The sequence below is a fragment of the Oncorhynchus tshawytscha genome, linkage group LG11 (genome assembly GCF_018296145.1).
Source record: "Oncorhynchus tshawytscha isolate Ot180627B linkage group LG11, Otsh_v2.0, whole genome shotgun sequence".
Lineage (NCBI taxonomy): Eukaryota > Metazoa > Chordata > Actinopteri > Salmoniformes > Salmonidae > Oncorhynchus > Oncorhynchus tshawytscha.
In genome coordinates this window covers 29,116,493-29,130,080 of record NC_056439.1, presented here as the reverse complement: position 1 = coordinate 29,130,080, position 13,588 = coordinate 29,116,493, and the positions used below count along the sequence as shown (strand labels likewise).

Below are 13,588 nucleotides of genomic sequence, written 5' to 3'. Positions count from 1 at the left end.
ATAAAGAAAACCACATGAGTACATGCATCTATCCAGTGGTGGAAAAAGTACCCACTTATCACACTTGAGTAAAAGTAAAGATACCTTAATATAAAATGACTCAAGTAAAAGTCAAAGTCACTCAGTAAAATACTACTTGAGTAAAAGTCTAAAAGTATTTGGTTTCAAATATACTTAAGTATCAAAAGTAAATGTAATTGCTACAATATACCTAAGTATGAAAAGTAAAAGTAAAAATATAAATAATTTCATATTCCTTATATTAAGCAAACCGTACAGCATAATTGTCTTGTTTATTTTACTTTACAAATAGCCAGGGCATGCTCCAACACTAACACATCATTTACAAATTAAGCATATGTTTAGTAAGTCCGTCAGATCAGAGGAGGTAGGGATGACATGGGATGTTCTCTTGATAAGTGTGTGAATTTGGCAATTTTCCTGTCCTGCTGTCATGACTTCCGCCGAAGTCGGCTCCTTTTTCGGTCAACGTCACCGGCTTTCTAGCCATCGCCGCTCCATTTTTCATGTATCCATTTGTTTTGTCTTGTTCCCTGCACACCTATTTTTCATTCCCCAATCAATTCATATGTATTTATTCCTCTGTTCCCCATCATGTCTTTGTGTAGGTTTGTTTGTGTTACGTGTATTTTGATATTGTGGATATTGTTACGCGCATTACTTTTTGTCTATGTTCCGTGTTTTGAGCACATTTTATGTATTTTGTGCTGTCATTTTTAACCGGAATAAAAAGTGTGCCTGTTCACTACACTCTGCTCTCCTGCACCTGACTTCGCCTCCAATACACACTCCCAACACCTGCTAAGCATTCAAAATGTAACGAGTACTTTTGGGTGTCAGGGAAAATGTATGGAGTAAAAAGTACATTATTTTCTTTAGGAATGTAGTGAAGTAAAAGTAAAAGTTGTCAAAAATAGAAATAGTAAAGTACAGATACCCCAAAAAACTATTTAAGTAGTACTTTAAAGTATTTTTACACGACTGCATCTATCACGCACCGTGTCAACATTGAAGGCAGGTTGTGGTGGTGTCAAGGTGTGGGGTGTGTTTTCAAGGCACACATTGGCCCCTTGATAAAAGTGGAGCAATGTTTGAATGCCACAGGATATCATTGCCATTTTTACAACATTTAGCAGATGCTTTTCTCCAGAGCAACTTACAGTAGTGAGTACATACATTTTAATTATTTTTCACACTGGTCCCCCGTGGGTATCAAACCCACAACCCTGGTGTTGCAAGCACCATGCCCAACTAACTGAGCCACACATTGCCAATCAGGTGCATCCCTTCATGGCAGCACTGTATCCATCTGTGAAAATATTTTTCCAGCAGGATAATGCCCAATGACACAAAGCTAGGATTGTCCAGGAATGGTTCCACAAACATGACAGTATTCAAGTTACTGCAGTGGCCTGCCACGTCCGATATAGACTATATCAGAATAAAATGATCCGTTTTAGAAGCAGAGACAAGGCGGAGACTAATGTAGCCTTGACACAGACGAATGGAGTTAGCCTTGATGCAGGAGATTTCAGAGCATGTGTGTGTTTGTGTGTGTGTGCGAGCGAGCGAGAGAGCGGTGTGCGACATGCGTGTACCTTAAAGCAGATCTCCGAGGTCATGGTGAAGCCGTGTGTGATGACTGGTTCCTCCTCTGTGGTCCGTCCTTTCCAACAGTCTAACTCCACACACCGACAGCCTGCCAACATCACTTGACGGTACATCTCCACTGACGAACTACCTGCCAGCTGCCCCGCTACACACACACACATACACGTACACACACATATTTATAAATATATATAGGCCTACACACAGATTAGATTTGTGTGAGTCAACAAATAATAGGTGTGTGTGTGTGTGTTTGTGTGTGTGTGTGTGTGTGTGTGTGTGTTAGTGATGCCAGGTTCAGCTGTTTGTTCAATGGAAGAAGTTTGGAACTATCAAGACTCTTCCTAGAGCTGGCCGCCTGGCCAAACTGAGCAATCGGTGGAGAAGGGCCTTGGTCAGGGAGGTGACCAAGAGCCCTATGGTCACTCTGACAGAGCTCCAGAGTTCCTCTGTCAAGATGGGAGAACCTTCCAGAAGGACAACAATCTCTGCAGCACTCCACCAATCAGGACTTTAAGGTAGAGTGGCCAGACGGAAGCCACTTCTCAGTAAAAGCACATGACAGCCCACTTGGAGTTTGCCAAAAGGCACCTAAAGGACTCATAGACCATGAGAAACAAGATTCTCTGGTCCGATGAAACCAACATTGAACTTCTTTGGCCTGAATGCCAGCGTCACATCTGGAGGAAACCAGGCACCGCTCATCACCTGGCCAATACCATCCCTACAGTGAAGCATGGTGGTGGCAGCATCATGCTGTGTAGATGTTGTTCAGCTGCAGGGACTGGGAGACTAGTCAGGATCGAATTAAAGATGAACGGAGGAAAGTACAGAGAGATCCTTGATGAAAACCTGCTCCAGAGAGCTCAGACTGGGGCGAAGGTTCACCTTCTAACAGAACAACGACCCTAAACACACAGCCAAGACAACGCAGGAGTGGCTTCTGAATGTCATTGAGTGGCACTGCCAGAGCCCGGACTTGAACCTGATCAAATATCTCTGGAGAGACCTGAAAATGGGGTATTGTGGGGTATGGGGTATGGGGTATTGTGTGTACTGTAGATTGATGATTTAAAAAAATGATTTAATCAATTTTAGAATAAGGCTGTCAGATAACAAAATACTTTCTGATTGCACTGAAGATATGGTTCCAGTTATAATTTCTATTTGTTCGTCAACTTATCATTACATACATGCACCTTCTCTTCTGTCATTATGTTTCCCTAGAAGACTAAAGAAACCCTTGCTCACCAGAATAATGTCTAAAATCAATAGAATGAATGTTTCATTCTAGTTGACATCGGTAAAGTTTTCTCTGTCATCTCTGCTTCTTTGCAGAGCAAAGACATTTGGGGACCTGGGAGAAAATTCAATAACTCGACAACAACAAAAACCAGGAAAGATTTTCTATGCAAAATGTCTAAACCGGTTGTAAGGAAATAGAAAGCTATGAAAACGACCCAAGATGTTTCTGATAAGATTTCAGTTTGGCTTGGATGTGTCACGTATACTCTTTGGCCTCTAGGTCACCAGACTGCTGATTATACACACCTGTCACCATCGTCACACCCACCAGCACTTATTGACACCCACCTGGACTCCATTACCTCCTTGATTACCTGCCCTATTTATGTCACTCCCTTTGGTTCCTTCCCCAGGCATTATTGTTTCTGTTTCATGTCTATGTGCTGTTCTTGTTGTGTATAATGTACCGTTTATTTATTAAATATTCACTCCCTGTACTTGCTTCCCGACTCTCAGCATACATCGTTACAGGATGCATATGAGCTTTTAAGATGCTGATTAAAAATAGCTATACAGACAGTATCTAACTTCGCATTCTCTCAGGATGCAGAAATAAATCACCCAGGTCACCTGTGATACAAGTCAGTATTTGACATCCATTCATGTCTGAGGAAGTCGGGAGATGACTTGGAAACCAGCCACTAGGGGAAACAGTAAGCACTGTTACCTTCAAGTAGATTTTGGTTTTGCTAGGGTGATGTGGACGGGAATGGCGGATGGGCGTAAGCATCTGTCTCTGATTCCAAAGGCTGCAAGTTGGAATCCAGCAATAAGAAGTTGTTTTTGACATTTTTTTCCAAGCCTATCCCATACTTTAACTCTTACCTTAAACATTCTGAGTTAATGCCTAAACTTAACCTTAAACACTTGATGTTTGGAAGAACTTCAACATTTGACATTTGAGAAACATAGGTGAACATCTAATTCTGACTGTGAGAGCTGGTAGCAGCCAGCAAATAACATTTCTCCACTTCTGTTCCCGACTTGTTACTCTCTATTTGTATAGCGCCTCACAATCATAACACTTTTTTAAATAACAATTTTTTTACCTTTATTTTACTAGTCCGAACGCTCTAACCACTAGGCTACCCTGCCGCCCCAAAGGCTAACAGAACCCGGCACTGCTTTCATCCTCTTACCACTTCAAATCTTTCCCAAACATTACTTTTCTTGCCCTCCGTTCTCTTTATTTTTAACTCTCCATTTCACAGCCTTTCTTTTATTGAATTACACTCGAGATTGTCCTTTTTTCCTCTGTGGATCTACATGAACTTGTTCTGCCCGTTCCCAAAAGCATTTCGTGATTGGTATAAAGCAGGGGTGTCAAACTCAAATACCCAGTGGGCCAAAATGTAAAACCTGAACAAAGTCACGGGCCAACATTGAACAAATTAACCTTTTAATATGGACCCAAACAAGTTTTGCTTTAACATTGAATATGGAACAAGCATCGCTTATTACCATTACTTATTACCATTACGCTTAATACAATATATAATTTAATAGTGGAGACATGCAAAATCGAATTTCAAATGAAAAAACACATCAATGGCATTCATTTATTAAATAAATAAAATTTAAATAAAAATTGTATGCCTCTTTTCTATTTGCAGCCTTCTGATTTAAATACCAAAATAAACTTTTTCCACTGGCTAATAATTTTACAAATAAAATGATAATAAATCAATCAACCATTCAAGCCCATGCCTTGTAGCAAGAAAAAGTGCATAAAGAAAACGTTAATTATTGCACACTGGTCTAATCTGATGTGCCCAAGCCAGATACCTGGCATCTCTTCTTGGATGCTAGTTCATCAATGTCTGGGCTCAAGCTCTGAGCTGAAGAAATCCTCAGTATCGAGCGAAGATGTTCATCAGTCAGACGTCTCCTGTGAGTTGTTTTGGTCATCTTCATCGAGGAGAAAAGTTGCTCGCATAGATAAGTGCTGCCGAACATGGAGAGCATCTGAGCAGCTTGGGTGCGGAGCTGAGGCATTGTGTCAGGGATGAACCGTGGAAACTGTTCGGCGCCCACAGCATCATACTTTGACTTCAGCGTGTCGTTGCACTGGAGTTCAATCAGCTCCATTTGGATGTTGGTTGGTGCATTTTCCACATCAACTGCGAAGGGATTACTAAGCAGTTCAAACTTGCATTTCTGGGCATCGAAGTCAGAAAATCGCCGGCTAAACTCAGCAGCGAGAACACTGAGTTTTTCAGCAAACTGTGCGCATGGGAACACGGCGGTAGAGATCTGCGCTTTTATGGATTGGCAGCAGGGAAAATGGCAAGGGTTTCCTTGCAGCATCTGATTCTCCCACAGGCACAGTTTAGTTTTGAAGGCCCTCACTGCAGCGTACATGTCTGTGATGATGCGCCCCCGCCCCTGAAGCTGCAGGTTCAGCGCATCGAGATGGCTCGAGATGTCACAGAGAAAGGCCAGCTCACACAGGAACTTTTGCTCCCGGAGCTCTGCTGTATCCTTCCCTTTGGTTTCCAGGAATTGACATATTTCCTCACGCAGCTCGAAACATCTGTTCAGTACTTTTCCTCTGCTTAGCCATCTCACCTCTGTGTGATACGGCACGTCTGCGTATTCCGAACCACACTCCTCCAGAAAAGATTTAAACTGGCGGTGATTTAGACCTTTGGCTCTTATAAAGTTAACTACCTGCGTTTCTGTGGTCATAACATGTTCCATCTTTAGGGCTTTGGCACACAGTGCTTCCTGATGTATGATGCAGTGGTAAACAGTTAGCTCACCTGCACAGTTCTCTTCCCGCATCTTCTCCCGAACCATGCCCACCAGTCCACTCTTTTTACCGCACATCGCTGGCGCACCATCTGTCGTTAATCCAACGAGTTTATCCCACGGCAGCTTTATTTCAGTTACACATTTGGAAACCTCCTCAAAGATTTCCTTTCCTGTGGTTGTGCCATGCATTGATTTGAATCCTAATAGCTCCTCCGTAACACACAGATTTGAGTCCACTCCACGGATGAAGACTGACAGCTGAGCAGTATCAGATGCGTCGCAGCTCTCATCCACAGCGAGGGAGAACGCAACAAAATCTTTTCCCTTTTCCATCAGCTGGTCATACAGATTGGTGGCAAGATCACATGTGCGATCAGCTACTGTGTTCCTGCTCAGGCTCACGTTTGAAAATGCTTGTTTTTTCTCTGGGCATACGAGGTCACAAACCTTCATCATGCACTTTTTCATGAACTCTCCCTCATTAAAGGGCCGGGCTGATTTTGCAATCTCTGCTGCCACTATATAACTAGCCTTTACAGCAGCCTCGCTTTGTGATGTGGCTTTTTTAAACATATTCTGTTGTGAAACCAAACTTCTTTTCATCTCCTCTACTTTCTGGCTCCTTTGAGTCATGTCCAGGTCCTTGTATTTGTCATGGTGTTTCGTTTCATAGTGTCGTCTAATGTTGTACTCCTTACTTACAGCCACGTTGACTCCACAAACAAGACAAACAGGTTTGTCTTTTACATATGTAAACAGATATTCTGCCTCCCACTTGTCCAGAAAGCTCCTGTTTTCTGCCTTTCTTTTCGCCATTTTTGGGAAGGGTTAGCTCGCTGACAGTTGTAGCGTCTATGTTGCTATGACTACTGTCACAGAGGAGAGAGCGTTTCTGGGTCCTGTCCTGATTGGCGCGCGAAAACAGCAGAGCATTATGGGATTCGTAGTATTAGTGGTGAATGCGCTGTATAATACCGGCGGGCCAGCTCTAGTAGTAATTTGGTATTGTCTCGCGGGCCAAATATAATTACCCCGCGGGCCAAATTTGGCCCACGGGCCAGAGTTTGACACCCATGGTATAAAGGCTATTTGGCGTGCATAGGCTACAGTTAGGCCCTAAAGCGTAGGCTTACGCACGAATGCCAGATAACCTAAAATAAGGAGAGAAAAACCTCAAAGTAGCCTATAAATATAAATGGCACAATAATTATAAATGTATGACACAGTACATTATGGATTTAAGGTATTGTGTTCTCTTTATTCAACCCACCCACCCCTCAACCACACAATATTTCATGACCCTAAATCACTAATGTGTGTGTACCTGTGAGGTAGGTGTTATGTGAGGAGTTGATGAAGTAGTGAGACAGAGGGAAGGTCATGTCTTCGGACTGGTCCAGCTTCTCAGGAGGAATCACTCCGTTCTCATCAGACACTAGGTACTTGCTGAGCCCCTCCAACGTGATCAGGCCTACAGAACACACAGGCACAAAGTATTCAGACCCCTTTACTTTTTCCACATTTTGTTACTTTACAGCCTTATTCTAAAATGGATTAAATAAAATAAAAAAAAACATCAGCAATCTACACACAATACCCCATAATGACAAAGCGAAAAGAGGTTTTTAGAAACTTGCTAATTTATTACAAATTAAAAACTGAAACACCTTATTTACATAAGTATTCAGACTCTTTACTATGAGACTTGAAATTGAACTCAGGTGTATTCTGTTTCCATTGATCATCCTTGAGATGTTTCTACAACTTGATTGGAGTCCACCTGTGGTGAATTCAATTGATTGGACATGATTTGGAAAGGCACAGACCTGTCTATATATGGTCCCACAGTTGACAGTGCATGTCAGAGCAAAAACCAAGCCACGGGGTCGAAGGAATTGTCCGTAGAGCTCCGAGATGGGTTTGTGTTTGAGGCACAGATCTAGGAAGGGCACCAAAACATTTCCGCGCATTGAAGGTCCCCAAAACCACAGTGGCCTCCATCATTCTTAAATGGAAGAAGTTTTGAACCACCAAGAGCTGGCCGACGGCCAAACTGAGCAATCATGGGAGAAGGGCCTTGGTCAAGGAGGTGACCAAGAACCCGATGGTCACTCTGACAGAGCTCCAGAGTTCCTCTGTGGAGATGGGAGAACCTTCCAGAAGGACAACAATCTCTGCAACACTCCACCAATCAGGACTTTATGGTAGGAGTGGCCAGACGGAAGCCACTCCTCAGTAAAAAACACATGACAGCCTGCTTGGTGTTTGCCAAAAGGCACCTAAAGGACTCTCAGACCATGAGAAACAAGATTCTCTTGTCTGATGAAACTAAGATTCAACTCATTGGCCTGAATGCCAAGTGTCACATCTGGAGGAAACCTGGCACCATCCCAACGGTGAAGCATGTTGGTGGCAGCATCATGCTGTGGGGATGTTTTTCAGCGGCAGGGACTGGGAGACTAGTCAGGATCGAGGGACAGAGAGATTCTTGATGAAAACCTGCTCAAGACCTCAGACTGGGGTGAAGGTTCACCTTCCAACAGGACTATGACCCTAAGCACACAGCCAAGACAACGCGGTAGTAGATTCAGGACAAGTCTCTGAATGTCCTTGAGTGGCCCAGCCAGAGCCTGGACTTGAACCTGATCGAACATCTCTGGAAAGACCTGAAAATAGCTGTGCAGCGGCGCTCCATATCCAAGCTGACTGAGTTTGAGGTGATCTGCAGAGAAGAATGGGCGAAACTCCCCAAATGCAGGTGTGCCAAACTTGTAGCGTCATACCCAAGACTCAAGGTTGTAATCGCTGCCAAAGGTGCTTCAAAGTAATGAGTAAATGGTCTGAATACTTATGTACATGTGATATTTCCATTATTTGTTTTTTTACACTTGCAAAAATTTTAAAAATCCTATTTTTGCTTTGTCATTATGGGGTATTGTGTTGAGATTGATGAGGGGAAAAAAATGTAACGGTAAGACTGTAACGTAACAAATGTTGAAAAAGTAAAGGGGTCTGAATAACTTCCGAATGCACTGTATATACACAAAGACACTCATATCTCACACACACAAGAATGCATACATGCATGCACGCAAGCTTACACGTAGTCACAAACGCATGCACACAAAACACACACTCACACACACCTTGTTTGAGCAGGCTGTGGTTGAGTTCATATTTCTCCATCAGGGTCTGGGTCTGAGAGGGTCTGAGAGGAGGATACAGAATCTCATTCAGACGAGGATCTCTCTGCCTCTCATTAATGAACTCTGTCATCTGATCCACCGACAGGTAAGCACCCTTAGCACCTCTACAGAAAGAGAGAGAGAAATAGTCAGGAATTAGTGACTGTACATAGTGCTGAGAGAAGACTGAGCTGAGTTCTGGCTGAACAGCAGAGGATCGGAGAGGAAGGATCAGAAAGGGTCAGGGTTTAATGCTGGGTACCAGGAGGTAGTATCAGTACTTACTGCTGAGAGAAAACTGAGCTGAGTTCTGGCCGAGGACAGAGGTGGGAGAGGAAAGATCTGTAAAGGTCAGGGGTGAAGTCCTCAAGGGGAATAGAGTCACTCTGCAGAGGAACACAAATACCACTGAGATGATTCAGGTTTCAAGAAGTGGTCATTTCAATAGTTGGCTTGAGTGTGAGAGGAAATAACTACCAGTTAAAATACCACCACTACCAGCTTTTATGTTGTATAGTTTGTTATATTATATAGTATTCCATGGTTATAATCTATACCCGTCCAAATGGTAGGTTGCAGTGTTCCAAAGCCGTCTCCACCCTCTTTTTGTCCGCTGAGAACATGCGGACGATGCTGGATAAAAGGGGCAGGACATGCACAATATAAACCAATCACATCCCAAAGGATTCACAGGGAGTTAATCAGCAGACACGGGAGTGACAATTTGTGTCCGAAGGGATGGGCCCTGAGAAAAGCGCTGCACAGATTCACTAATCTTGACCCCATAATGAGTAGTTATTTGGGATACCAGGTAATTTATATAGATCAGTGGTTCTGCACAACACCTTGCTCAGGACAATCCCCTAAAATGATTGAGGAACCAATGGGATTCACTCACTTCTTCACTGGGATCCGCCCCTCTGAGTTTGGCTGCAGGGTCAGTCTGACATACCTGTTAGAGAAAGATTAGGAAAAAGGGAGACAGGAATAAACACACCTCTGTCACACCAACATTCCCAGTGATCTCCATTGCTATCACAGATCTGTCTGGCACCCGCCTTTCCTTTTTAAATGCCGTAAAGATTTAATCAATTTTCCTGATAGACTCACGCTTTCTCCAGACTTGTTTCTCTGTTCATGTTGTGACTCAACAGGTTGGAGGCCAGAGAGAACAGCTCCTCAGCCCACTCCTATACAACACAGAGACAAAGAGAGGAACAGTGTGTGAGTGTGTGTGTGTGTGTGTGTGTGTGTGTGTGTGTGTGTGTGTGTGTGTGTGTGTGTGTGTGTGTGTGTGTGTGTGTGTGTGTGTGTGTGTGTGTGTGTGTGTGTGTGTGTGTGTGTGTGTGTGTGCATACCGTGGCCTCCTCCTCTTGCAAGGCCATGAAGTTGAGGTATGTGATGTTGACCATGTCCGGTCCTGTGACTATGGTCAACAAACGATTCTCTATCCGGCCAACTAGGTTCCCCACATCAAGCAGCTCACGCAGCTTCGCCTCCTAGAGAGGACAAAGGGTCAGAGTTTAGAGGTTAGAGGTCAAGGTCACAGGTTAGACCAGGGGTGTCAGCTCCAGTCCTCAAAATGTGTTTTCATTTCAACATGGTACATCATTGATCAGTGTTACTGATTAGTATTGCTGATTGGCTAGGGAATCAGACTATGAATCAAAGGCAGTGATGAAAACCAACAGGAGCCTGGTTTGACATGCTTGGGTCAAGATTCAGAGGTCCTGGGGGTTAAGTACCTTTGGTGTTTTGGTGCTCTTCCCTGTTCTGGCATCCTTTATATGGGTGATGTCTAACAACTCTGTCTCCTGCAGGAGAGATAGAAGGGAGAAAGACAGAGAGAAAAAAGGATAGAGAGATAATGAGGGAGGGAGTAAAGACATGAGAGAAGGAGTGCGAGGGGTGTTAAAATATTCATCACTCACTCACTCACTCAAAAACATACACACACACACACACACACACACACACACACACACACACACACACACACACACACACACACACACACACACACACACACACACACACACACACACACACACACACACAGGGGACTAAGCCCCAGCGGGAAGCAGAATACACAGTGGGAGTCCCAAAGTGAGAGACAGCATGGCGTTTCCTCCACTTAGCTCCTGTGTGTGTGTGTGTGTGTGTACCTTGTTCTGGTCAGTCCAGTGAAGGAAGTATCCATGTGGATCCACAGTCAGGGTGATGGGAGTCACTGTTGAGAGATCCTGACCACATGGAGACAGAGATTAGCACACACACACACACACACTTGACATTGTTGGTTGTGATTATGCATGTAATGTGGTTGTGAATATGTTGTATTGTGTGTGTGTGTGTGTGTGTGTGTGTGTGTGTGTGTGCGTGTGTGTGTGTGTGTGTGTGTGTGTGTGTGTGTGTGTGTGTGTGCGTGCGTGCGTGTGTGTGCGTGTGTGTGTGTGTGCGAATGTTAGAAGCTGAGTCGGGTTTGACTAAGGCGTTGCATAAGCATGAATCACTTCGGTCCCAAATTACCTCTTTACTTAGAAATATATACTGACACACACACGTACGCACCAATGCACACACACACTCTCTCTCCCTCTATCTATCTCTCTCTTTTATGTGGTGGAACATTTCAGCTAACCGAGGAGGGATTTTAACCATGGCAGTTACCATAGCAACATGCCAGCACATTTCTCTGTATCCTTGCTCTGTGCTTAAAACCTTCAACATACCAACACACATTCTTGCAAACACGTGCACGTACACACACGTACACACACGTACACACACACGTACATATACACACACACACACACACACACACACACTCACGCACACGCACGCGCACGCGCACACAGACACACACACGTTAGAACATATATGCAACCACATTACATGTGTAATCACAACCACAAACATCAAGTGTGTGCACATTTTCATCTTAAATGTCTAGCACTTATCATTCCTAAAAGGAGTGTTAACAACACACTCACACACTGATACTCACATCGTCCCATTTCATGAAGCGGCTGCCATTCTGCAGAGTATCGGGGACGGTCGGGGGTTTAAGCTTCAGAGCATGTGTCCCTGGCTGAGCCCCTGCCATGGTACACACACACCTTCAACCAGGAGCGCGGGAAGTCCTCTTTCCCTTTCCGTTTATACTCTTTCTCCTCTCCTGTCTTGCTCTCCTCTTCTCTCCTCTTTAGTCAGTAGACTGAGAGGGTTGGATGATAATGATCTGGTATTTACATCACTGAAACAAGCTGCATATCCATCTACAATCAACGGTGTCTTTTGCCCTGTCTAGTCAGTTCTGTAGAATCAACAGTATACTCCTCTTTAGTATAATGCGTCCTACTGTACTAGCTGACTGTCTTAGGGTTACTCTTCTAGTATCAGTGTCCTCTTGTATACCTAGTGTAAAACAGGATAATATAGTACTAGCTGTCCTGTTCTATCTGTCAGCTCGCTCTGTGAGACATAACTGCTACTGCCTCCACACACTGACTCACTCTGACATGCGTATGGAGCCTGCACGCCCACACTCACACAGACACACACACACACACACAGACACACACACACACAGACACACACACAGACAGACAAAGAGAGAGAGAGAGAGAGATAATATGAAACCAATGTAGCTTATTGGATCCATAATAAATTGTATCTATTTTTTAAATCAAATATTTATCAAAGACAATACAGAGGGTATGGGCTCCCACGTGCAGCACCATACCATAGGACCATACATACCTGTATAGGTTTTCCATCATGGTTGGTTGCAAGGGTTTGAATCCTAAAAAGCTTGACCTGTGGTCGGTGCACGTGCGTGTGTGTACAGAACTACTGCAGGAGCTATTTCAGCTCCTACTCTCCCACTCCATCCTCAAGTGGTGAAGAGTCCTGAGTGTGTGGGTGAGCTACAGAATTTATGTAGTTGATATGGTGTATGTGTGTGTGGTTAATATAGTGTGTGTGTGTGTGTGTGTGTGTGTGTGTGTGTGTGTGTGTGTGTGTGTGTGTGTGTGTGTGTGTGTGTGTGTGTGTGTGTGTGTGTGTGTGTGTGTGTGCATACAGTGCATACAGTACCCTCTACACTCATCCAGTACTAAATAAAGAATAGTGTTGTTACAATGTGATTGCGATGATGACTGGAGAAGAAAGGAGAAGACATACAAACAGGCAGACAGCGTACCCTTTACATTTCTGCAGTACAATATACACACAATCAGTGTTTTGTTTCCCTGTGCCATGATTCTGGCATTGGACAAATCATCATCATTTATTATCTATTTATTTATTTAACCTATAGTTAACTAGTTAAGTCAGTTAAGAACAAGTTCAGAGCCAGTTTCAGTGCTGTGGTACACAAAAAAAACATATTAAAAGATAGGAAACATGTGATGGGCCATAGAATCCATGGATTCTATCTCTATGTGATGGGCCCTGTTAAGTAACATGTGATGCATTGTGTGACCAAATGATAATTGTGATGTTTCATGTAACCATTCATTTATCAGTAGTGAACCACCCCAATGGCAACCCTCAGAGCCAAACTGGCAGCCAGCCAGTGGCTGAGCCTAAGACCCCTGCTGTCTTAAAAGTGGTGGCTGGCTCAGACTAAAGGTGAGGTATTCACTTTAATTCATGTCAATTTAAAGTAGTGGACAGTTGTATTTTAACTGTGAGAATGTTACTAATAT

At 43.7% G+C, this 13,588-nt stretch overlaps 1 protein-coding gene across 2 annotated transcripts in view; it reads right to left on the bottom strand.

Moving 5' to 3' along the window:
* LOC112262454 (1-phosphatidylinositol 4,5-bisphosphate phosphodiesterase beta-1) overlaps positions 1-12,390 on the bottom strand; it is a 29,803-nt gene extending 17,413 nt beyond the window's left edge. The window contains exons 1-11 of one of the 2 annotated variants that reach the window (XM_042329992.1): positions 11,884-12,390; positions 11,042-11,119; positions 10,622-10,690; positions 10,235-10,375; positions 9,987-10,066; positions 9,775-9,828; positions 9,434-9,509; positions 9,162-9,262; positions 8,838-9,001; positions 7,016-7,162; positions 1,620-1,777 (exon numbers count right to left, since the gene is read on the bottom strand). In XM_042329992.1, the coding sequence (XP_042185926.1) occupies positions 1,620-1,777; positions 7,016-7,162; positions 8,838-9,001; positions 9,162-9,262; positions 9,434-9,509; positions 9,775-9,828; positions 9,987-10,066; positions 10,235-10,375; positions 10,622-10,690; positions 11,042-11,119; positions 11,884-11,982 (1,167 nt within the window). In that variant the 5' untranslated portion in view covers positions 11,983-12,390. The remainder of the gene's footprint in view (positions 1-1,619; positions 1,778-7,015; positions 7,163-8,837; positions 9,002-9,161; positions 9,263-9,433; positions 9,510-9,774; positions 9,829-9,986; positions 10,067-10,234; positions 10,376-10,621; positions 10,691-11,041; positions 11,120-11,883) is intronic. The other variant, XM_042329991.1, reaches the window with a different exon arrangement.
* Between the last annotated feature and the right edge of the window lie 1,198 nt (positions 12,391-13,588).